Genomic DNA, 26,082 nt, shown 5'->3' on the forward strand with positions numbered 1-26,082 from the left:
CTCCAGTTCCTTAAGTTCCACAGCTCTTTTTGTCCCTTGGATTTCAGGTTAGTGCCATGTGCAGTGTGCTGTGGAGTCTACTGCAATCAAATACATGGCCAAGTAGTGTTGGAGGAACCAGAGTCCTGGCCTCAAAACAAACCTTTCAAATGGAGAACCATCAATTCACTTAGTCAGTCAGCAGGGCAGTCCTGTGAGAGGACTGTAACATTCCTGGTGTTATGACATGAACATCTAGATTTTAGTGGCTTGCTCAAGATTTCCCAGCTAGGATGAAAGACATAGTCTGATGTAGAATGTAGATGAAGTTCTTGTGCTCATTCCTGAATGAGTCCTGGATTCAGTTACTCCAGAAGCTGATGACTGCCACTTCCCATACCCATGGCTTAATGCTACAGGTTCTGCAGTGTGTGGTAGATGCCCATGCAAGTTCTAAATGTAACAATACAATCAAATCCTTCCAAGTCCTGATAGTTACCAGTTGAGCTGTCAACAATGTACTCATAATCTATTCAGTACAGATTCCAGCAAGATGTTGGTGGGCTGGCAATCATGTATGTGTATGCATCCTGATTGCAGAATAGGAGTCTTAGTAAAGAGAAATGTAGTAAAACAAGCATGGATTTGTTTGCCCCAAAGTGTTAACAATTATAGTAATTTACATAAAATGTTTACTATTTGTGACTAATTACTAGGTGTGATAGAGATATATGGTAGGCAACATACACTGTACCCTTTTATTATTGCAGATTAGAAAACTGGATTCCCTTGCAGTCACAGTTTAAGATGTGATTTCTTTTAGCTTGAGCCTATCAGACACACTTGAGTGAGCTTTGGAAAGCAGAAGTGGCATGGAGTTCTACCTTGGCTATTTCTGGGGACAAGCACCACTCAGTTGCTAGTTCTGTGCAGCAGCAACAGCAAAGGCTAGCCGCCCTCACTGTGTGATTATTCCCTATGGAAGGATCACAGTTGTTTGGAACTGCTCTGTTGGAGGCCTGACTTGTTCCAGAAAGCCCAACCTAGAGTCTACTTCATCAGCTTTCAAATGATTTTATATGCCCTAGAATCAATTTATCCACATTCAATTAACTGGAATAGATTGTATTCCTTACAACTGAACTCAAAAAATAAATAACGCAAAGAAATACAAATTTACCCTTTCAGGCATAGAAAATGTGCCCCTATGTTAGTTTATACCACCTGCCTGCAACAAAGTATTGTTTTATGACTGCAACATTCTACTCTATTCAGGCTCAGTAATTTGTTTTTGTTATTTGACACATTGTCTCCTTATATCACCCAGATTGGTCTCAAATGATCCACTTGCTTTCTGAGTAACTAGCTAGATATGTGCACCACTGTATGTGCACTTGAGACACAGCTCTACATCTAGCTTTTTAATAGTTTATTAGAGATAAAAGTCTTAGACTTTCCTGCCCAGGCTTAGAACTGAAAATCCTCAGGTCTCAGACTCTTTGAGTAGCAAGGATTACAGACACAAGCCAGTGGTGCTTGGCCAGGTAAAATCATCCTAAAAGACAACTTTGATGTGATACTCTTTCCATAGCAGAAAATAGCACTCATCAGAAAAAGTGATCCTTTCTAGAATCTGAGGCTAGAAAACTGGTTGAGATTGCCATTGTTCTTTCCTTTGGGGCTTTTTTCTGCACTCTTAAACACTTTAAATGAGACAAAGCACTTGAAAATATCTCTTAGGCATCCTTTCTCAATTACATTTGCCCTGTCCTTGCATCTACCCTTTTACATTAAATCCTGATGAACACATTTCAAAAACTCCCTATAAATGCATTAGAAAAACTTAAAGCAACTGACTTCACAATTGCTCCTCAAAAATGTTTTCAAGATCTTTAAATAGTGTATGCTCAGAAACCTACACATAATCAAAGGCCCAGAACAGAGCCACCCTTAATATAACCATCTCTCATAGGTTCACTGGAAGAGCAGAGTTGCTGCCACCAGGGCTGGACAGCCTCCAAGTATTGTCCCAACAAACTTTCAAATGCCAGAGTCTGGCAATACACACCACTCTCACTACAATCCTTTGAACAAAGTTCTGAGGGTTAAGGTTATCCCACAGACCAGTAGGCAGATTTCCAAATGGCCTCAGGGGAGGGGGAACTCTGCCAACAGTAATGGCAATGCTCCAAGAGCTCAAACCTTAAGAGGTTCAAGGGAAGGACTTTGGTATATATGCATATATGTAGGGATAAAAGATTTAACACTATGACACAAAAAATGTACAAACACATTGAAGCTAGAATCTAAAATGCTTAATTTTACTACCAAGTATACTTTTTTTTTTTTTTTTTTTTTTGCTAGCCCTGGGGCTTGGGACTCAGGGCCTGAACACTGTCCCTGGCTTCCTTTTGCTCAAGGCTGCACTTCCAGATTTTTCTGTGTATGTGGTACTGAGGAATTGAACCCAGGGCTTCATGAATGCTAGGCAAGCACTCTACCACTATGCCCAGAGGTGGCTTTTTAAAAAACTGGGGGGTGGGATTATTTTGAGGCAGTTTCACTATGTGGCCCAGGCCACAGGCAACTTGAGGTGGTTCTTCCTTGTGCCTCTACCTCCTGAATATAGGCTTTATAGTTATGTCCAACATCTGGCTTCAGAAGCATTTTGTTCCTTTCCTTTTTCTTTTGTCAGTACAGGGGCCTTATACTTGCTAAGCTGATGTGCTACCACTGGAACCACATTCTCACTATTCAGAAATGTTCTTTTAAGATAAACTGCTAGCTAAAGCTATGAAAGTTTGCTTAACAGAATGTGCAAGTAAAAGCTTTTAAGGAACTGAAAAATGCTTAACACAATACATGATTGTTAAAATAATTTAATATATATTTCTTCTTTCAAAAAGACACAAAATTATTAAATACACTACCAGCATTTAACAACAAAAACTTATTGACATAAATATCCACTGTTTTACAAACAGAATAACCTACATACTCAAAACCACCTTCAACAAATGTTCTCTCACATTTTGAAGGGTTGTACCCAAATGGAATGAAGATGGCTCCAATTAAGACAGTTATTTTTGTAATTTCATCTTTCACAGCTTACTGTGTATTTTTCACAGCCTTACTTTTTTTTTTTTTTTTTTGCCAGTCTTGGGGCTTGAATTCAAGGCCTGAGCACTGTCCCTAGCTTCTTTTTGTTCAAGGCTAGCACTCTACCACTTGAGCCACAGCGCCACTTCTGGCTTTTCCTATATACGTGGTGCTGAGGAATTGAACCAAGGGCTTCATGTATATAAGGCAAGCACTTTACCACTAGGCCATATTCCCAGCTCCTCACAGCCTTACTATTGATGAACCCCCCCCCCCCCCCACAAAATTGATAATACTTTCCAGCTCCTAGTGCTCTATTAACAGAACTGAAGATTACCCCACACATCTTGCAGGAATTGCTTGTCATAAAGAACCATTAGGGCTTTGTTTCTTCTGTGACTGATTTCAGAATGCTTTCAGTAGCTCATCCTAAGTGCTGAGTAACTTGTCTTGTTCCTGGGACGGGATGCTTTGGAAACTGAAGCAAATTAAAAAATGAGGTAGAACAATTCATGTAATCGTCCAAGGCTGAAGTGAAGAGAAAGGAAGAAAATGAAAAGAGTTTTCAAATCAACCAACATACACATGGTTCCCACAGCCTTGGAGAAATGGGAGGGCAGGGAAAGAGAAGAGTGGACGGTTAGTCTTGAGAGAGCATATGAAGAACAGATGAAAATGTTTTGCAGTGGTGGGACTGTCTCCTAGTTAGGCTGTCACATTTTCACTGACATGCTTATTTTTCAAAGTTTCCAAATTATGATACATTTCATCAGATAATCACACCCACACAATACATAGTATGGCACCGGGCGCCAACTTGAAGCACTCATGAAGTACACATGAATGTAAGGCACCATCGCGGTTTACGAAAGTGAATGCCTCAAAGTTAGATAGGTACCAAACATGGAGACATATCCTCACAAAAATGTATAGAATCCCTAAAAAACTAAATGGGTGTGTCATTAATGATCTTGACCAATATTTTGAGAACTTTAGTGTGACTGAAGAACAGATGTAAGAGATAAGCAATTGTTTAAATCACAGAGTTCTATACATCAGTATAAGGATCCTAAAATTGTTCTTGTAAAACCTAGAAGTTCTAGGTGCTTTTAGATTCTACAGAAGACTGAAGCGCAGGTCACAATCACACACAGTGTGCAAATGTTTAGATGAAGTAAGGATACCAAACAACATGTTACAAAGAGATTGATAAAAACACTGTAATAAATGCCTTGAGTTTATGCAAATAATTGCTTTGAAAAATGAAAAAAATAGGTATTTTTCTTAAAAATCAAGAATTTTTTTATTTTCAAGTAGAAATGTTGTTCTAAATAATGTGAGCCTTGGGACAATCCGTTTCCAGGTCCACTGCCCACTCTCTTGTGGATCAAGTGGTAGAGTGCCAGTCTTGACAAAAAAGTAAGGGACAGGCGCACCCAGGCCCTGAGTTCAAGCCCCAGTATTGGCACAAGCACAAAAATGTTCACAACCTACAATATATTATAATATATTTTCTCCTGTCTGGGAAAGACAAAAGAGCTTACATAGTAAAAAGCCCAAACTTTGTTTAAGAGAATAATCAGTTTTTTATGCTATTTTCCCCCAAACATATAAAGGCAATCAATCTCTGGTGCATAGTTAATAGAGAGAGACCATTAACAAAGTCAGGATTCAGAAGGGACATGACTGCACTATGCATCTTCATTCACAAAGTAAAAGAGATGGAGTATATCTTTAAAAAAATTATTAGTTACGATAGATCATACTAATAATTCAGTGGTTACCTAAAATGTGACCATCAAGTGAGAGTTGAAAGCCACATTCCTAAGTTCTACTTAGAGAATGCAAGTAGTAGATTCTTGTTGATGGACACTAACTCAAACCCTGCCCCCTCAAGAGTTATAATCCAAATCTTTGTTGCACTTCATCTGCAATCATTTCTGAAATTGCCAGGGAAGAAGTGGCGGCAGGGGAAGGTGCATTTCTCACATGAAGAATGCGATTTCCAATAGCCCCAACACCTCCATCAAATACAAAATCTTCTACCAAACTTCCATTTCTATCCATGGCTTGTGCTCTGACTCCAGATGGACCTCTGTGAAAGAAAAAAAATTGGTGATCAACTGACTCAGAGACAGGATACTTTACGAGTTAGTGGTTTCCTTTTTTCTTTTTGCCAGTCCTGGGGCTTGAACTCAGGGCCTGAGCACTGTCCCTGGCTTCTTTGTGCTTAAGGCTAGCACTCTACCACTTGAGCCACGGCGTCACTTCTGGCTTTTTCTATACATGTGGTGCTGAGGAATGGAACCCGGGGCTTCATGTGTGCGAGGCAAGCACTCTACCATTGGGCCATATTCCAGCCCAAGTTAGTGGTTTCCAAAGCATTCTTAAAGCAACAAAGTCTTCATTCTTGCAAAGACCTTGAATGGCAGCCTGGAAAAACTATACCCCTAACTATAGCATAATGTCTATCATATAACAATGGAATAAATGCTCATAAAATAAGCGCATACACAGTTAAAACTAAACACGTGTTTACCAAAAGAAGCACTTAATTAAAAGATGTATTCTTATTTAAATTATATATGTATTTTTATTTATCATAAAAATCAGTGGTGGGACTGGGAATATGGCCTAGTGGCAAGAGTGCTTGCCTCATATACATGAAGCCCTGGGTTCGGTTCCCCAGCACCACATATATAGAAAACAGCTAGAAGTGGCGCTGTGGCTCAAGTGGCAGAGTGCTAGCCTTGAGCAAAGAGAAGCCAGGGACAGTGCTCAGGCTCTGAGTCCAAGGCCCAGGACTGGCAAAACAAAACAAAACAAAAAATTAGTGGCAACAATTAAGCTCTTCTGGTTAATATAAAAGCAGAAGTTAGGTTTTTCATGTCATTCTTTATCTATTTGACATATTTTTGTATTGTGATTAGACAACTGAAACTTATGGAAAAGCTGGGGGCTAATAGCTTATGCTTGTAATATAGCTAGAGGAGGCTGAGATCTGGAGGATCTCAATTCAAAGCCAATTTAGGTAGAAAAGTCTGTGCAACTCCATTTCCAGGAAAAAAAAAGCAGTACTGGAGTCATGGATCGAGTGATAGAGTACCAGGTGTGACCAGGAAAACTGTGAGAGCATGAGACCCTGAGTACAAGTCTGCATGTTGTCACAAAAATTATAGAGAAAACTATTAAAAATTACTCAACTCTGTAATATTTTTATTTTTTAACAGCTTAACTTTCAATACCATGAAAGTCTTCAATTAAAGTGATAATAAGAAAAAAAATTTAATTTAGCAGCACAAACAGTGAGAAACTTTACTACTTAAAGATTTTACAAACCACTGAGTTCACAAACTTGGGTTTCCGTTTTTTTTCTACACAGTTAAAATTGGTTCATAACATGAATTAAATACTTTGGTTCCAAAATTACCTCCTTTGAAACTGTTCAAGGAAACCCAGTGTGAAAAAGTCTATCTTCTATGTAGCATAAATACTGACTGCACAAATCAGCAACAATGTGAAACACTTCTGATTCTGGTACAAGTCAAGATAAGTACTTGAGGAAGACACAAACAAAATGAACACAGCTGTCCTCTAGACCTCTGCCTGGCTGGGGAGATAATGATAAGAATGGCTATTATTTAATGTGTACTAGGATCCATCTCATGAATTCTCATAACAAATCTTAGGAGATGATGCAGTTTATATTTAACAGCAAGCAAACAGGTTAACTCTTTTCCCTAAAGTCCTACAGCTATACTGTTCATATTTTAGAGTGGGAAGAATTACAAAACCAAAGAATGTATACAAAGTTAAGTAATCTACCCTACGTAATCTGCAGAGCATGTGGCTAGGAGATTCTTAAGCTAGAATTCCCAAGTAAGAATTTGATAGATCACTTAGAGCACGACAAGAATAGCACCAAAAGGATGTCATTTCTTAGGACAGAATGTACATATATCCACCAATGTGTAGTCCACTCTGCACATTCTTCACAGTTTATCTCAACTCATCAAAGCAGCTTCCTTCTTTCTTAGAAAAAGCTGCCAATGCTGTTCAAAATTCTCTGTGTCTAAGTTTTCCTGGCCCTGTCCTTGTATCTGGCACACTGATAGTTTTTCTGAAGATCTCACTTTAGTTAAAACTGATATGAGGCTGGGCACCAGTGACTCACACCTATAAGCCTAGCTACTAAGATCTGAGGATCCTGGCTCAAAGCCAGCCTAGGCAGGAAAGTCCATGAAACTTTGATCTCCAATTAACCACTAGAAAGCTAGAAAGCTAGGATGGTAGAACAACAGCTTTGAGCAAAAAAAGCTGAGGGATAGCACCTAAGTCCAAAGTTTAAGACTTAGTGTGTATACACACACACACACACACACACACACACACACACACACACAAAATAAAGTCAAGGGCAAAGACAGTCTCATACAACACCCTACCTTATTTCCATGTCTAGACTGGTATACTGTCATTCAATAAGACTAGAATGTTTTTCTGTTCCAGTCCTGGGGCTTGAACTCAGGGCCTGGGGACTGTCCCTGAGCTTTCTGTTCCAAGCTAGTGTTCTACCACTTGGTCCTCAATTCCAGTTCTAGCTTTTTGGTAGTTAATTGGAGAGAAGCACCTCACAGACTATGCTGTCAGGGCTGCTGTCTTTGAACTGTAATCCTCAGATCTCAGCCTCCTAGCATTGCAGGCATGAGCCAACTTCCTTTTGGCTACTGGTAATTTCCTGCATTCAATAGATTCAATCAAAAGACATAAGTGGAATTGATGAGCATATCCAGCATCCTTGTTTTTTATTTGTTTTATTGTTTTTTATTTGTTGTTTTTTTTTTGTTTGAACTCAAGGTCTCACGCTTGCTAGGCAAGTGCTCAGCTACTTGAGCCATACTCCTAGCCCATTTTGCTTTACTTATTTTATTTTTCTTTTGGCAGTACAGGGGTTTTGAAATCAGCACTTGGCATCTGCCTAGCAAATGCCAAGCAAGTGCTCTACCACTTGAACTACATATCCGCTTTTTTATTTTTCAGAGTTTCACTTTTTGCTTAGAGCCAGTTTTGTAGCATGATTCTCCTACATATGGCCTCCTATATAGCTGGGATGATAGATGCATACCACCATATCTCGTTTTTTTTAGCTGTTGTTGTTGAAATGAAGGTATCAATAGCTTTTGCCCAGACCTAAATCCCAATCCTCCCAACCTTTGCCTCCCAAGTAGCTGGGATTACAGAGGCAACTTGTCTAGCTGCTTTAGTTATTCTTTGAATAGAGTCTCTCATACCAGCCTTTAACTGTGATTCTCCTGTCTACGATCTCCTGCATACCTGGACTATAGGCATGAACCACTGTATCCGGATCGTTAAGATGGATGTCTTACTAACTTTTCACCTGAGCTGGAATTTACAATTCTTCTGATCTCCATCTCCCAAGTAGCTGGGCTTACAGGTATGTGCTACTATGCCTAGAAGCATCTTGGCCTACAACAAGGAACTGAGTCAACCTCACCCCCCAAATGTACCTGCCTAAGTGAGTGCTGTGTCCTTTTCTACTTGAGGCCAATGAAGCTAGTAAATGAATTCACACCCTTACACCCAGAATCAGAAATCTTTAATGCTCATAATTTCCGAGTCCAGCTCCAGCCCATGAAACCCACTGGTCTAATAGATTGTCCTCAGGCCTTTATGTAAGGGTGGTAATTGAATATGGGTAGTGGACTCACTTCAACTGCTTCTACACAGAATGTACTATGCTCACCTAGTGTGGTTTCCAGGGAGCATTAATAGCACTAATAGAAAGCAGATTTGACTAGAGAGAAAACATTACATTTGCTAAAGCAAACCATTGAAAACAGAAAAGGCTTTATGTATTAGTGAGTACAAGAAAATAAAGCCTAGATATTTTTATCCCCTTCATTTTAAGAGGTAAGTAGAAGGAGAAAGGAGATAAGACTAAAACATTAGCTAGGTTTAATAGTACCGAGGACTCAAAGAAGCAAGTCTTAAGAGTGATACATTAGAGTCAGATTTAGACTGGGATGATCCCCAAAGGGAGACAGCTGACATGATTACTGCTCTTTCCAGATACATAGTCCAGCCCACTGACACTTTATACCAGGCTACTTCAGCAGCTGTTACAGAGGAGCAGACAGTCAGTGCTCTGGAGAGCTGTGGAGGGATGGACTATAAATGCAGTATGGGAACCTTTAAGTACATTGCTGATTAGGCCTAACAAATGGCTTGGCACAGAAGAAGGTTAAAACTAAAAATATCATCAAAGAGAAGAAGTAATAGGCTTGGATGGTATTTAGGATACTCTACAGATCAAGTCTAAAAAGTCTTTTATTCTAAGAAAACTTCCACCCACCCTCTCTCCCTCCCTCCCTCCCTCCCTTTGCCCTATACTCCTGTATCAAGGACTTAGATTGATTATTAGTACATTGCTTCCCACTTCTGTCTTGCAAGTAGAGTCCTGGCCTCAGAAAAGACAAAAAAAAAACAAAACAAAAAAAAAAAACACCAAAAAACCCCCCAGAAAACCAAGGTAGGATCAAAATATAAAGTTTTAATATATTCATTATCTAATTAGTTAACATGGTTATCATGTGTGTGTGTCTGTGTCTCTGTGTACTGGTTCCAGGGCTTGAGTGCTGTTCCTTGAGCTTTTTTGCTAAGGGCTAGTGCTCTATCACTTGAGCCACAGCTCCACCTTTTGCTTTTTGAAAATTAATCAAAGTTAAAAGTCTCACAGACTTTCCTGCCTAGGCTGGCTTCAAACTGCAATCCTCAGGTATCAGCCTCCTGGGTAGCTAAGATTACAGGCTTGAGCCACCAGCTCCTAGCTATGATTTCATATAGAATTAAAACCAAAAGGCTTTGGAAGTTAAGTTTTTAAAAGTTCAGGCAAGAATTTTATCAGCCAAATGTGGTGTACCTGCCCGTAATGCCAATATTCAGGAGGCAGTTTACTAATCACTAGTTAAACTTATGTATGTCCAAAGTTCGCTGAGGTCAGGACTGTATTTATAATCCTTATGACAGTTTCTTACCTTTGGATATCATTGACAGTAATTTCAGGGATAAACTTTTGAAGGTTCTTCACTGTTACAGCAAGAAAACAGGCTTTATACATTTCATTAACTGAATAGGAGAAATTCTGGAACACTAGTTTAATCAAGCCACTGAAAGTAAAGAAAAAAGTTATAAGAAAATAATTCCTTATTACTATAAAACACATCTACTAGATCTTTAGTAACATCACAGAAATCTATGCAAAATCAGAAAAACTACATATTCAAAGGAAAACTTTTGGCCAATATAAGGAAATTTCATCAACAAAAGAGGCAAATGACTTCCAATTTCAAATTCCCAAACAATGTTTCAACCTGCCAATACCAAGGCTTTTTTGGGGGGCTTGAACTCAGGGCCTAGGCACTGTCCCTGAGCTTCTTTTGCTTAAAGCCAGCACTCTACCACTTGAGCCATAGAACCACTTCTGGCTTTTTCTTCTGGTACTGAGGATTTGAACCCAGGGCTTCATGCATACTAGGAAAGCACTCTAACACTAAGCCACATTCCCAGCCCCAATACCAAGACTTTCTAATGCAAATAGCATCAGAACACACCTAAAAGACTTTTAGTACTTCAACCACCGGCCTAAGCAAGCGAGTTACCTAACCCATTTTTAGTTAGCAAGAGGCATGATACTCAAGTAGTGACTCTGTAGAGCCTATGTATACATGTGCTTTCACAAGTCACCCAGGCTGAGAAGTCCATCCCAACCCTTATGTTCCAAGACCTGCAGAGGGTGAGACCTAGTATATAGTTTTAAGTGCTTTCTACTAAACAGACCAACAAAATACCTCATGAAGTGATTTCTAATAATAGTAAAGAAAGGGGGCTGGGAATGTGGCTTAGTGATAGAGTGCTTACCTCGCATTCATGAAGCCCTGGATTCAATTCCTCAGTGCCATATACACAGAAAAGGCCAGAAGTGGAGCTGTGATTTATGTGGTAGAGTGCTAGCCCTCAGCAAAAGAAGCTCAGAGGCAGTGCCCAGGCCCCAAGTTCAAGCCCCAGGACTGGCAAAAACAAAACAACAGTAAAAGAAAGGACATCTTAGGTCAACACAATAGTACTGTTAGTTTTCTACAAAAGGGACCACCACCTAGGTCATCAGCTATTCCTTAGTGGTTTATACAATAAAAACAAGTAGTGTACAATTATATTATCAAAGTAAGCTATTTACTTATTTTAAGAGAGCCTTATCTTGGTCTTATCTTCTGCTTTTTTTTTTTTTTGGCTGCACTGGGTCTTAAATTCAGAGCCTTGAGCTTGGCAACTGTTCTACACACTTCTTTTCAACCAAAACATCACTTTGGCTCATTAGAATTTTCTTGAGGCAGTTAAAGCATTAGGCTTGGTAGCTGGGTGCTGGTGACTACTCAGGAGACGAAAATCTGAAGATCCTGGTTTGAAGCCAGCCTAGGCAGACAAATCCAAGAAAGTCTAACCACGATGGGGAAAAACAAAAAACAAACCCAGAAGTGGAATTAATGTGGCTCAAGTGGTAGATCATCAGCTTGAGTGAAAGAGCCAAGTGACAGCAGGAAGTCCTGAGTTCAAGCCCCAGAACTAGCACCAAAAACAAACAAACAAAAAAACAAAACTGACATTAAGCTTGAGGCTAGGTATGTGGTTCCGTGAAAAAAACTAGGCATACTTAGTGAGCTCTGGGTTCAATCCTAGTATAAAAAACTGAAGCAAAAATTTTGCTTCTTCCATGAAGACTGTAACTTAGATCAATAAAATCAATATATTAATTATAAGACAATTTACTGAATCGTACTTATCCCATTTAAAAAATCATAAAGTCCTCACATCAAAGATATAAGGACAAAAATCCTTTTTAAAAGTAAAGTTGTTACCTGTTCATGATTATTTCAATAAAATCTCTGGCACTGAAGTCAAAGAATCTGTAACCTTCCCGTTTAAAGGCAAGTACTGCATTAGGCCCTAGCCAAATGCTGCCATCCATCTTTGGTGTGAAGTGAATTCCTAGGAATGGAAACCGGCTATCTGGGACCTGCAGATTTAGCACAGCAAAGAACATTCCATTTTATTAGACATGAAACACTCAGATATGCCTTTCTATTAACATGCTTCTGCTTAGAAATGCCACCTAGGAAACACTGGTGCTAGTGACCTTAACACACACCTTGTTCATCTATTCATGTTTCTGGGTAAAGGAGGAAGGATGAACTGTCCCATTCTAGATTATCACCTGAAGTGATACACTAGGGGTGTGTGACAAGCAAGTAAGGTCAGGGTTACCAGAAAAAAAGTACACATACATAATCCAGACTTTGGTAAAGTGGGAATGTATGTGGTGAAACAGATGAATTTGCTGTCTTGGAAAAGTCAAAAACATCAATTAAGCTGGGCACCAGTGCATAATGCCTATTATTCTAGCTACTAGGGAGACAGATCTGAGACTCTGGGTTTGAAGCCAGCCTAGGGAGGGCAATCCAAGAGACTCTTATTTCCAATTAACAAAAAAAAAAGCCAAAAGTGGAGGCATGGCTCAGGTGGGAGAGCACCAACACTGAGCAAAAAAGCTGGGTAAGAGCATGTAGCCCTGAGTTCAAGCCCCAGTACTGTGCACAAACCCAAATACCCCTCAACTCCCCGTCCCCAAACCAAACAGCTGAATATCAGCTGAACCAATTTCTTTATAGCAACAAGAAATTTGTTTATTTATACCTGAAGGCATGAGATAGGCAACTAAATGAGAGTGAAATGCTAGATGCACCTCAAGAGCCAAAACACTTGGTTCAACATCCAGTATTTTAAGGGATTTGCTCATTCCCAGGGTAGTTCCAGACAGGAGGAGGAACTCTTACTTAAAATGCTTGTCTTTGGGGCTGGGATATGGCCTAGTGGCAAGAGTGCTTGCCTTGTATACATGAGGCCCTGGGTTCAATTCCTCAGCACCACATATACAGAAAATGGCCAGAAGTGGCGCTGTGGCTCAAGTGGCAGAGTGCTAGCCTTGAGCAAAAAAGAAGCCAGGGACAGTGCTCAGGCCCTGAGTTCACGGCCCAGGACTGGCCAAACAATAAAATAAAATAAAATGCTTGTCTTTTACTCCCTGGAACCACACAGTGGCCAAATCCCTTTTCTGTACCTCCAGACAGTGAACTGAGAAAAAAAGCTGGGTATCGTAAGTGATTTCCCCGAGGGAAAGCTCTCTTATTTATGAATAAGGAGAATCTGGATCTTCTCCATAGCACTTCCTTTCCATGGTACACTCTTGCCTTTTGGAGTGGTACTGGTGGGCAATGACTTACAATTTAATGGCTATGATATTAGAATAAAGAATTACATTTCGAGGAGGAAGATGGCGCCGCCACAGTAGGAAGGCACCCCAACTCACTCCAATTGAATAGCGAGCTGGGAACTCCAGCACCCAACACCCCATCAAGAACCCAGCAAAACCAGCAGCCAGAAGCAATAGATAAATGCAGGAAACAAAAAGAACAAAAAAAAGAAGAGCCGATAACCTGCACGGAGCCTGAAAATCTCTGGGGTACCCCCGCCCACCTGCCAAGCCTGGCCCAAACAGGGCCAGGCTGGGAAAGGGGACCCGGCACCGGCAAACCGAATGCCGAAAAGTCACGCCAGGAGCAGGAGCGCAGAGTCCAGACAGTGGGACTCCACAGACCCCAGGGGAGCGCGGACCGATTGAGACAGACTGTGGCGGCGAAGGGAAGTTCGGGACTGCACGGCCGGGATAGCGGCGGGGGAACCAAGCGGGAGCCAGGCCGCCACCACCAAACGACCGCCCAGCACCACAGCCCCAAAGGGCCAACAGCAGCGCGGGACAAACACACAATCCAGGACCAGTGAGTTCCCCATTACCCCCTCCCCCAACGAGAGACCAGCTATCAGAGACCCAAACCCTACAAAGAAGCTAGATCTCCCTCCCCCCCTCCCCACCCCTAGGGAACAAAGAATCCCCAAATCAGGCCACAAAAGCTCCCTCCAAACTCTGGGAGGACTCAGGAGCTAGCAGGGGAGGGGCGGAGCAGCGCCGCCTGAACCTGCAGCACCGGCCCCGCCCCCTTCCCAACAGGGGCCCGGGGACCTGCAGGCATTGGAAGCCCCACCAGAGGCACTGGGGCCTCGAGGACTTTATCGGGGCCTCGCGGACTTTATCAACAAAAGCCACAGGCGCACTGGTGGGCAATACCAGCCCAGCAGGGACACCTGGGCCCGATCACACACCCTCCTCACAGCGGAGGCGCAGTCTGTGGGCGCTAACCCGCGCCCGGACACTTGATCCCACTGGGGCCCACACATACTGCCCCCCACAGCAAACTCGCGGGAGGGCACAAGCACACCCCAACAACCCGGGGCCCGCTCTGGTAGGCGTATCCCGCACAGTTGGGCAGGGCACCCCCATCCCCTGCGGTAGCGCCCGCTCTGATAGGTGCACCTGCACAAGAGGGCAGAGCCCCCCAGCGGCAGCACCCACTCAGTTTGGCCCATTTCGCATAAGTGGGTGTGCCGCCCCTCAATAACACCGGCCCCGGAGCAATCCACACAGGAGAATGAACCGCCTGAGAGGTGAGCTCCTCTGACCAAGATACAGAATGGGGAAAAAAGAACCAAAGAAGAGAAAAGCCTCCACATCACGCTGACTCAGCGACCAGCAAAGCCCCACCAGGGGCACGCTAAGGTCAGCACAACAGAGCGGCAGAACACTATCCCACAGAGAAAGACACAGAACCTACCCACCCCCAAGTGCAGAGAGGGTGACCACTCCGGCAACAATCGAGAAGATCACGCCCACCCATTGGGCAGCAAGGTTCAACAGCCAAACTCAAACCCAAAGAAGGACACAAGTCTCCCACTAACAGACCAGCGGGAACCAGCACAAAGCCAAACCAGGGAAGCCACCCACAGATCTCCAGATGCGCAAATCACAAAGAAATATAACACATTTCATCAAAGGGCAAGCCAACTTGCCAGCTCCAAAAAGCAGCACGAATGAAGAAGAGATGGAGAATAAAAAATCAGCTGAGGCTATGTTAGCAAAAATGATGGAAAGTCTCAGAAACTAAATCAGAAAACAATTCCAGGAGTTTAGAGTGGAAGTCTTGAAGGACATCCAGGAAGCCAAGAAAGAAATGGAAGCAAAAATGGATACAATGCAAACCTCAAGACCTTAACATCCTGAGAAGTGAAATGCATGAAAAAATAGATTTAAAATACAACTATTTTTTTTTTTTTTGGCCAGTCCTGGGGCTTGGACTCAGGGCCTGAGCACTGTCCCTGGCTTCTTTTTGCTCAAGGCTAGCACTCTGCCACTTGAGCCACAGCGCCACTTCTGGCCATTTTCTGTATATGTGGTGCTGGGGAATCGAACCCAGGGCCTCATGTATATGAGGCAGGCACTCTTGCCACTAGGCCATATCCCCAGCCCAAAATACAACTCTTTAAACAAAGAAATTTCCACGATCAGAGCTGATCTGGTAACCATAAATAGCTCTCTGACATCCATAAACTCCGCAATTGAATCCACAGCACAAAGAATTGACCATATGGAATCCAGAATCTCTCTCTTGGACGATGATGCAGCTGATAAGAACCAGAAAATTACCATACTCCAAGAAAAGGTAAAGCTCCAGGGCAGACTAATCCAGGAGCTAGTGGACAAAGACCAAAGATATAATCTGCGCATAATTGAAATAGAAGAAGGAGCCGAATACCAGAGTAGAGGGCTTCAACATATTTTCAATAAAATTATTGCAGAAAACTTCCCCAATCTCACAAGGGACCCCATCCAGGTAACCGAAGCCTATAGGACACCTGGCAGACCAGACCCCAGAAAAGCCACGCCAAGGCACAAAATATTCAAGACTTCAGATTTCAGGAATAAAGAGCACATTTTGAATGCAGCCAAAGTGAAGAAAGAAATCTATTACAATGGGAAAAGGATCCGAATAGCAGCAGACCTCTCCACACAAACCTACCACGTGTGAAGAGAATGGAAGAACACCATCCAAGTTCTACAGGCCAACAAGTGCCAACCTAGAATAAAATATCCAGTGAAGCTGGAGTTCATATTTGAGGGGAAAACCAGATCTTTCCATAGCAAAGAGGATCTAAGGGAGTATGTGAATAAAAAAACAGCCCTACAGCGAATTCTAAGAGGGGAATCCCACCCAACAGAAATCATACAGGACACACAGACAGAAACAGAAAGAAACTACAATAGCCAGAGCCCAACAGAAAGAGCAGCTCACTAAAGACAAGAAAAAAAAAAAGAGGAAAAACAGCCCAACAAGAAAATGGAAGGAGGGACTGGGGATATGGCCTAGTGGCAAGAGCGCTTGCCTCATATACATGAAGTCCTTGGTTCGATTCCCCAGGACCACATATACAGAAAATGGCCAGAAGTGGCGTTGCGGCTCAAGTGGCAGAGTGCTAGTCTTGAGCAAAAAGAAGCCAGGGACCGTGCTCAGGCCCTGAGTCCAAGGCCCAGGACTAGCAAAAAAAAAAAAAAAAAAAAGAAAATGGAAGGAGAAAAAACACTCATATCCTTGATCTCTTTGAATATAAACAGTATAAACTCTCCGATAAAGAGGAGCAGACTGGCAGAATGGATCTGAAAACAAAAAGTTGCCATCTGTTGTCTACAAGAGACCCACCTTACAGCAAGGGATAAAAACAGACTCTGAATGAAAGGATGGAACAAGATCTTCTAAGCAGACGCACCTACCAAAACGGAAGGAGTAGCCATCCTGATCTCAGACAAGCTGGACTTTTCATTAAAATCAACTCAAAAAGACAAAGTAGGTCAATACATTTTAATACAAGGAAAAATCCAGAATCAAGACATCACAGTGATAAATGTATACTCACCAAACAAAAGAGGCCCAACATATGTCAAGCAAATTCTCACAGAACTACAGAACAAGATAGACCCAAACACAATCATAGTGGGTGACTTTAATACCCCACTCTTGCCAAGAGACAGATCCAACACCCAGAGGATTAGCAAGGGAGCTGAGGACCTAAGTAACACCATATCCCAAATGAATTCCACCCTACAGAGACCCAATACACCTTCTTCTCAGCAGCCCATGGATCATACTCCAAAATAGACCCTGTCATAGCCCACACAAAGAACCTCAGCAAATACAAAAGTATTGACGTCATCCCATGCATTATATCTGACCACAGTGGATTAAAGGTAACCCTCAATAACAACGGTTACCACAGAGGCTATACAGATTCTTGGAGGCTAAACCCCACACTGTTATCCAACACTTGGGCCACAGACCAAATTAAAGATGAAATCAACGAATTCATAAGCCACAATGACAATGAAAATACATCACAAAGAAACCTATGGGACACAGCTAAGGCAGTACTGAGAGGCAAGATCATCGCCTTCAGTACTCACATTAAAAGAATGGAAGCAGAGCAGGTGAATAACCTCACGATGAAACTAAAACAACTGGAGAAACAAGAAATGATCGAACCTAAAATGATTAGAAGGAGAGAGATCACAAAGATTAAAGAAGAGATAAATCTGATTGAAAACAGAAAGACCATTCAACAAATAAATAAGACTAAAAACTGGTTCTTTGAGAAAATAAATAAAATTGACAGACCCCTTGCAAGACTTACAAAAAAAAGAAGAGAAGAGACTCATATACATAAAATCAGGGACTCCACCGGAAAAATTACAAGTACACACGATATTCAAACAATCATAAGGAACTATTTCCAGAACCTCTACTCACTAAAAAACAAAAATTTTACAGAAATGGATCAATTCTTAGAGAAGTATAAACTGCCCAAACTGAACCAAGAAGAAATAAATCAACTAAAAAAACCAATAACTTACAGCGAGATACAGGAGGTAATCAAGAGCCTCCCAACAAAGAAAAGCCCAGGCCCAGATGGATTCACCAACGAATTCTACAAAACCTTTAGTGAGGAGCTAATACCAATACTCCTCAAACTCTTCCGCGAAATAGAAACAGAGGGAGAAATCCCAAACTCATTCTACGAAGCTAATATCATACTAATTCCCAAACCAGGCAAAGACCCAACAAAAAAAGAGAACTACAGACCAATATCACTAATGAACACAGACGCAAAGCTCCTCAACAAAATATTAGCTAACAGGATCCAGAAACTGATCAAGAAAATTATACATCATGACCAAGTAGGCTTCATCCCACAGTCACAAGGATGGTTCAACATCCGTAAATCAATCAACGTAATTCACCACATCAACAGAACTAAAATCAAGAATCACATTGTTATCTCAGTCGATGCCCAAAAAGCCTCTGACAAAATACAACATCCATACCTATTAAAAGCTCTGGAGAGAACACGAATAGATGGAACATTCCTCAAAACAATAAAAGCCATATACAGCAGACCAACTGCTAACATCATATTAAATGGAGAGAAACTTAAATCATTCCACCTAAACTCAGGAACAAGACAAGGATGCCCACTCTCCCCACTTCTTTTTAACATAGTACTGGAATCCCTAGGCATAGCAATAAGCCAAGAGGAGGACATCAAAGGGATCCACATCGGCAAGGAAGAAATCAAGCTATCCCTATTCGCAGACGACATGATCTTAATCTGAAGGACCCAAAACTCAGTCCCCAAACTCCTACACCTAATAAACCATTTTGGCAAAGTAGCAGGATACAAAATCAATCCACAAAAGTCAGCAGCTTTTCTGTACACCAGCAATGTACAAGCAGAAAAGGAAATTATGGAAACAATTCCATTTACAGTAGCCATAAAAAGAATAAAGTACCTAGGGATCAACCTAACCAAGGATGTGACGGACCTATATAATGAAAACTATAAAAATCTAATTAGGGAAATCAAAGAAGACACAAGGAGATGGAAAGACCTCCCATGCTCATGGGTAGGCAGAATCAATATAGTGAAAATGGCCATATTGCCCAAATTGTTATACAAATTCAATGCAATCCCTATCAAAATCCCAGTTACATTCTTCACTGAAATAGAGAAAGCAATCCATAAATTCATATGGAACAGCAAAAGATCTAGAATAGCCAAAGCAATTCTAGGCAAAAAAAGCAGTGCAGGAGGTATCACAATACCAGACATCAAGCTCTACTATAGGGCCATCATAACAAAAACAGCCTGGTATTGGTATAAAAACAGACCAGAAGACCAATGGATCAGAATTAAGATCCAGAAATAAAACCACACTCTTACTGTCAGGTGATATTCGACAAAGGAGCTAAAGACATACAATGGAAAAAACATAGCCTCTTCATTTACTGGTGCTGGCAGAACTGGACAGCCATATGCAGAAAATTCAAAGTAGACCCAAGCCTATCACCATGCACCAAGATCAACTAAAAATGGATCAAAGACCTCAAATATGAGACCTGAATCCTTAAAACTACTGAAGGACAGAGTAGGAAAGATGCTAGAACTTAAAGGCACAGGAAGGAACTTCCTGAATAGAGTCCCAGGGGCACAACAAATAGGGGAGAGACTCGACAAATGGGACTACCATAAATTAAAAAGTTTCTGCACAGCTATGGACATAGCCACCAAACTAGAAAGACAGCCAACCATATGGGAAAGGATCTTTACCAGCACAGCAACAGATAAAGGCCTAATATCTGTCATCTACAGACAACTCAAAAAACTAAGCCCCTCCAAGACCAATAAACCAATTAGGAAATGGGCAAAGGAGCTACAGAGAGACTTCACAAGAGAAGAGATAAAAACGGCAAAGAAACATATGAGGAAATGTTCAATATCACTGGTAGTAAAGGAAATGCAAATAAAAACAACCCTGAGATACCACCTCACTCCAGTTAGAATGGCTTATACTCTGAACTCAGGCAACAACAAATGCTGGACGGGGTACGGGGAAAGAGGAACCCTTCTCCATTGTTGGTGGGAGTGCAAATTAGTACAACCACTTTGGAGAACAGTATGGAGGTTTCTCAAAAAGCTCAATATAGACCTACCCCATGACCCAGCCATACCACTCCTAGGCATCTATCCAGAACAGCAGGTCCCAAGATATCAAAAAGACATTTGTACTTCCATGTTTATCGCGGCACAATTCACAATAGCCAAAATATGGAAACAACCCAGATGCCCCTCCACAGACAAATGGATCCAAAAAATATGGTACCTATACACAATGGAATACAACATAGCGATTAGGAATGGTGAAATATTGTTATTCGCAGGGAAATGGTCAGAACTTGAACAAACAATGTTGAGTGAGACAAGCCTAGAACACAGAAAACAAAGGGGCATGATCTCCCTGATATATGACTGTTAAGATGGGGTGACGGAGAGACAGTAGAGACCAGGTCTGTGAAACCAAAAACTGCTTGTCAAATGGTATTTCCCACAGGATTGGGTCAGCGACCCAACATTATGTAACTAAAACCAAACAACTACTCAACATATAAAGGTCAAAAATTGACCACTCAGTGGAATACAATAGCTCAAAAGCTATGTATGTACGTTACGTTCATATAAGACTACTCTCGACATATTGTCTAATGTCGACATTACATTTAAAGCCCTAGGCGAATTTTCTTGGGCGTAGGCCACGTGGCTACTGTATATGTTCTTTTTTTTTTTTGGCCAGTCCTGGGCCTTGGACTCAGGGCCTGAGCACTGTCCCTGGCTTCTTCCCGCTCAAGGCTAGCACTCTGCCTCGTGAGCCACAGCGCCGCTTCTGGCCGTTTTTTCTGTATATGTGGTGCTGGGGAATCGAACCTAGGGCCTCGTGTATGCGAGGCAGGCACTCTTGCCACTAGGCTATATCCCCAGCCCCTGTATATGTTCTTGGTACATTGGGTATTGTATATACGTCTACCTGACCTAGGGAAGGGAAAGAAAAACAGGGTGTAACATATCACAAGAAATGTACACACTGCCCTACTATGTAACTGTAGCCTTTTTGCACAACACCTTGTCAAAAAATTTTTGTTTAATTAATAAATAAATTTAAAAAAAAGAATTAAATTTAGGGGTTTAACTATCGTGGCAACAGGTGAAAACCTGCAGCAACAGCCCTTCAAACTCTCTCTTCTTATGCCAGTAAAGTTTGTGTTTTCACTTCCTTTATGTGTACAGCCAGCTTGAGTAGAGTCAAAGGGGCGACACATATCTATACCTACCGGATAAATATTTCCTTTTACAAGATAGCTTTTTTCTGGCTTCAAGAGCAGGTAATCTCCCCGGAACGGAACAATAGTAGGATGAGGACTGCAGCCACTCAACTCTGAAATGCGGTCAGAGTAAAGTCCCGCACATGTCACCACGTACTGACACTGAATTTCCTCTCCCTAAGCAAAACAAAAGCAAGATCAGCAGTACTTATCATCATTTTATGTGTAGAAGCTAGAAAAAGTCATCCTGAATGCACAATAGTAATATGTGGTATCCCACATATTTAGTTTAGTTAGTAAAGAAAAGATATGTGAACTGGCCACTCCATTCCTTAGAGGGTGAAGACAACCTGAATTCAGTTGGGTGTTGGTGGCTCATGCCTGTAAGTCACTCAGTCTATACATTCCTCCAGATCCTTCTAAGCATACAGGAGTAAATACTGATTAACCAAAGTGAAATGTTCCCTCAGTTATTGCTCATATGAATAGAAATTATACTCTCAATACCTCATACATAAGTATTCAAATTCTGTAATTCAAACTGAAATTAAGAACTAGGTTTTTCTTTTTTTTTTTTTTTTTGCCAGTCCTGGGCCTTGGACTCAGGGCCTGAGCACTGTCCCTGGCTTCTTCCCGCTCAAGGCTAGCACTCCGCCACTTGAGCCACAGCGCCGCTTCTGGCTGTTTTCTGTATATATGGTGCTGGGGAATCGAACCTAGGGCCTCGTGTATCCGAGGCAGGCACTCTTGCCACTAGGCTATATCCCCAGCCCGAGAACTAGGTTTTTCTTAAGACCTCAGTTTAGTTAAAACTGACATAAAATGTCTAAGCTACCTGATTCTTCATGGTGCCTTTTCAGCACTTTATTCAATTTTAGGAGTTTCTTTGCAGGGCTGTAATAAGCTCCCCCACCCCTCAACTCAGATTCAGGAAATTTAATCATTTGAAATCTCAGGTAAAATAAATATGGTTTTAAGGGCCAGCCATTTGTAGCACTACTTGCCTATAACTCCAGAATTTAGGAGACTAGGGCAGAATCATGAACTTAAGACCACCATGGACTATGGAATAAAACTCTTGTCTCAAAAATAAAAATAAAGAAATATAGATCTATGAAGTACATATGTATACCAAGTTGACATGGGGAAGTCAGCAGGGAAAGTTTGAACTATGTTGGTTTGGTTAAGCTGGGGACTATTCTTGACAGAATCCTCTCCTTTGAATGTTTCCAACTTAGAGTTGACCCAAAGTGGAACTGCCTATGGTGTGACAGGTAAAAGTAAAGCAGTAGTATCCCACTCCAATGTGGACATCTACTGCCCAATGAATCATGTCTAACTCTGTTACACAACCCCTGATCCTAATGAGCCACGACCTCTCCCAGGCCACTATTTAAGTTTACACACAGAGGCAGGAAGAGCTCCCCACAGATCACTGCAGGAACTGGACAACTGGTTTCCCAGAATGTCCACCAGCTCTTTAGATCTTCTCACAACTGTCTCTGCCAAGTTCCTACGAGAAATCCTCTGGACTAGGAAAGTGGCCCAGTGGTAGAGTGCTTGCCTAGCATGCATGAAGCCCTGGAATCAATTCCTCAGTACCATATAAACAGAAAAGGCCAGAAGTGGTGCTGTGGCTCAAGTGGTAGAGCACTAGCCTTAAACACAAAGAGTCTCAAGGACAGAGCCCAGGCCCTGAGTTCAAGCCTCAGGACTGGCAAAAAAAAAGAGAAATCCTCTAATACTAGTGAGTGACTGCTCTCCTCTCCCACCCTGATTACTTGATAGAGGGAATGCTCTATTTCGTTCAATGGGCCTTGTTTTAGACCATGTGTGAAGCTAAAGAAAAGCAGTCCACTTCTCTCTGAACAGCTTCCACATCTATCCCAAAGTTTTCAAATTAGTAGAGTTAATAAGTGAACGTATATAGCTGTGGCAGAGTAATAAAGTATGCATTAGTTTTTACTTAAAATTAAGCATCCCAGAGGGACGCTGGTGACTCACAACTATATTTCTAGCTACTCAGAAGGCTGAGATTGGAGGATTGTGATTTGAAGCGAGCTCAGGGAGGAAAGTCTTTGAGACCCGTCTCCAAACAACCAGCAAAAAAACGAAAGGTGTGGAAAAGTGGCAGACACCAGCCATAAGCAAAAAAGCTGAGTAAAAAAGCTGCGCAAGGCTCTGAGTTCAAGTTAAGTCCCAGTTACCCTTTCCCCTCCCCCCACACATAAAAGCATTCTAGTTTCTTACAGTTCTTTTCTTTGTTAGCATAGTCATATCATGATGACCAATGGAATGCTAGCCAATGAAAAAAAGCATCAGTACTGAGTTCAAGTCCCAATCTTGGACAAAACAGAAAAAAGAATTTCTTGAGCTGAGTGTGATGGCATACATCTATAATCGAACACTCAAAAATCTTAAGGCAGGAGCTGGGAATAGGGCCTAGTGGTAAAGTGCTCGCCTTGTATACATGAAGCCCTGGGTTCGATTCCTCAGCACCACATATATAGAAAAATCCAAGTGACGCTGTGGCTCAAGTGGTAGAGTGCTAGCCTTGAGCAAAAAGAAGCCAGGGACAGTGCTCAGGCCCTGAGTTCAAGCCCCAGGACTGGAAAAAAATAAAAACAACAACAACAAAAAAATCTTGAGGCAGGATAATTATAAGTGTGATGTCTGGGCTACATGTCACAAGCAAACAAACTTTCTCAGAGTTACTTTTACATTAGACAAATTTCATTCAATGATTTAAATACAGCACAGTGGGTTAATTCAATGTTTTCAGAAAGGAAAGGGGATGAAAGTGTATATCAACTTTTACTTAAGAAGAATTACCTTAGTATTCTTTATAACAATTGGATATTTCAGCTCTGAAAAATAAAAGCAATAAAAGGTGTTTTTTTTAGCAAAGCAAGACTAGAATTTCTTGAAATATACTGATAACAAATTTAGTTGACATTCTCCTGTCATAACTGCACCCTACTCTGCATTCTGAAGTTTTTTTTTTAAACCAAGTATCAGAATTGAAGTAGCTCATTAAAATTAGTACAAGCATTCAAGAGAAGACAAGTATGGCCTACCTTCTTTACTCTCTGAAGAACTTTCTTTAGCCATTCCAATACTTTCCACTTCAAAACTGGTCAAGACAGACCCACCTGCTTCTCTGAAGTCCTGGGCAAATGACAAAGCTACCTGCCGATAGTCCACAATGCCAGTATAGGGACAATCAATGGCCATTAGACCCTGGAAAATAATTCAGAAAAAGTCAAAATACAAAGAACCAAGGAGATTCATTCAAAATTTTATTTTTAGCTATATTTTGTTTATTACTTGTTTATTTTGATAGCTAATGTATATTGTCTTTGCCAGACAAAAATGGAAAGTCTTAAAAAAGTAACATAAGAGTTTGCTTCATTAAGTATCTAAATTTGATAATGAGCACACATGTAATATGTTGAACAGAGAAAAGAAATTATAAATAAGAGCATTTCTATATTCAGGAACCATGTTCCCTACTTAGAGGAGTTAAGTTTGCCAGGTCCTTTTTTAGCTGCTACCATGGGTTTTCCAGATTTACTCAACACCACTGTTTCTGACTCTGAACAGATTCCCATCTGATTATAAGGCAAGGATTACATAGTATTTCGAATCAAGGCAAGGATTATAAGTGTGGGTCATCAGGACCTAGCCACAAAACTTTTTTTTTTTCCTAGTCCTGATGCGTAGAACTCTGGGCCTGGGTGCTGTCCCTTGACCTCCTTTTTGTTCAAGGCTAGCACTCAACCATTTGAGCCATAGAGCCATTTCTGGCTTTTTCTGTGATTAACTGGAGATGGCTCAGGGACTTAATTGCCTTAATTGGCTCTGAACTGCAATCCTCAGATCTCAGCCTCCTGGGTAGTTAGGATAGGTGTGAGCCACCAGCTCCTGGTAACAAAACTTCTTTACCTAGCATAAAATTGTAACAAGTATGACAAGAGAGGTACAAATATGCTGTGAAAAGGTGTTTTGTTCTAAATCACCGTTTTTTTTTAATCCCAAATATCCTTATTCACATTGTATTTCTATTCTGCACAATGCCTGATACCTACAGGTCACTCAAAGATTTACTGAGTAAGTAAACTTCAAGAGCTGTCTTTCAACATACTGTATCATTACCCACCAGACTCCCTGGTGTATATACCTCACACTGGCATATACACCATATATGGTGTTTATGTACACACATTTGGTATATACACATACATTTTTTCCAAGTGGCTAGAAAAGAATAGTGCAGGGAGAATTTGCCTAGATACACAAAGTTGTCAAGTTATCTTCCACCTGTAATCCCAGCTACTCAGAAAGCCAAGGCAGGAGGATGGCAAGTGGAAGGCCAGCCCACATAAAAGTTAATGAGACCCTATCTCAGAAACAAAATACCATGACAGAAAGACTTTGGGTATGACTCAAAAGACAGAGAGCTTTCCTAACACAGAGCAGGCCCTAGGTCCAATCCTTAGAACTGAATAAAAAATTATTCTTCCATGTAAAAAAGTTTTAAAAGACAACTTAAAAGTTTATGGCTGGGGCTGGGAATATGGCCTAGTGGCAAGAGTGCTTGCCTCGAATACACGAAGCCCTGGGTTCGATTCCTCAGCACCACATACAGAGAAAACAGCCAGAAGTGGCGCTGTGGCTCAGGTGGTAGAGTGCTAGCCTTGAGCAAAAAGAAGCCAGGGACAATGCTCAGGCCCTGAGTTCAAGGTCCAAGACTGGTTTTTAAAAAAAAAGTTTATGG

The 26,082-nt window shown here is 41.4% G+C and overlaps 1 protein-coding gene across 1 annotated transcript in view; it reads right to left on the reverse strand.

Annotated features, from left to right (window-relative positions):
- Positions 1–4,816: 4,816 nt before the first annotated feature.
- Positions 4,817–26,082, reverse strand: part of L2hgdh (L-2-hydroxyglutarate dehydrogenase) — a 31,098-nt gene continuing 9,832 nt past the window's right edge. The window contains exons 5-10 of the mRNA XM_048362624.1: positions 24,383–24,545; positions 24,138–24,172; positions 21,315–21,482; positions 12,012–12,169; positions 10,134–10,265; positions 4,817–5,173 (exon numbers count right to left, since the gene is read on the reverse strand). Of these exons, the coding sequence (XP_048218581.1) occupies positions 4,978–5,173; positions 10,134–10,265; positions 12,012–12,169; positions 21,315–21,482; positions 24,138–24,172; positions 24,383–24,545 (852 nt within the window). The 3' untranslated portion in view covers positions 4,817–4,977. The remainder of the gene's footprint in view (positions 5,174–10,133; positions 10,266–12,011; positions 12,170–21,314; positions 21,483–24,137; positions 24,173–24,382; positions 24,546–26,082) is intronic.

Source organism: Perognathus longimembris, chromosome 14 (assembly GCF_023159225.1).
Source record: "Perognathus longimembris pacificus isolate PPM17 chromosome 14, ASM2315922v1, whole genome shotgun sequence".
Classification (NCBI taxonomy): Eukaryota; Metazoa; Chordata; class Mammalia; order Rodentia; family Heteromyidae; genus Perognathus; species Perognathus longimembris.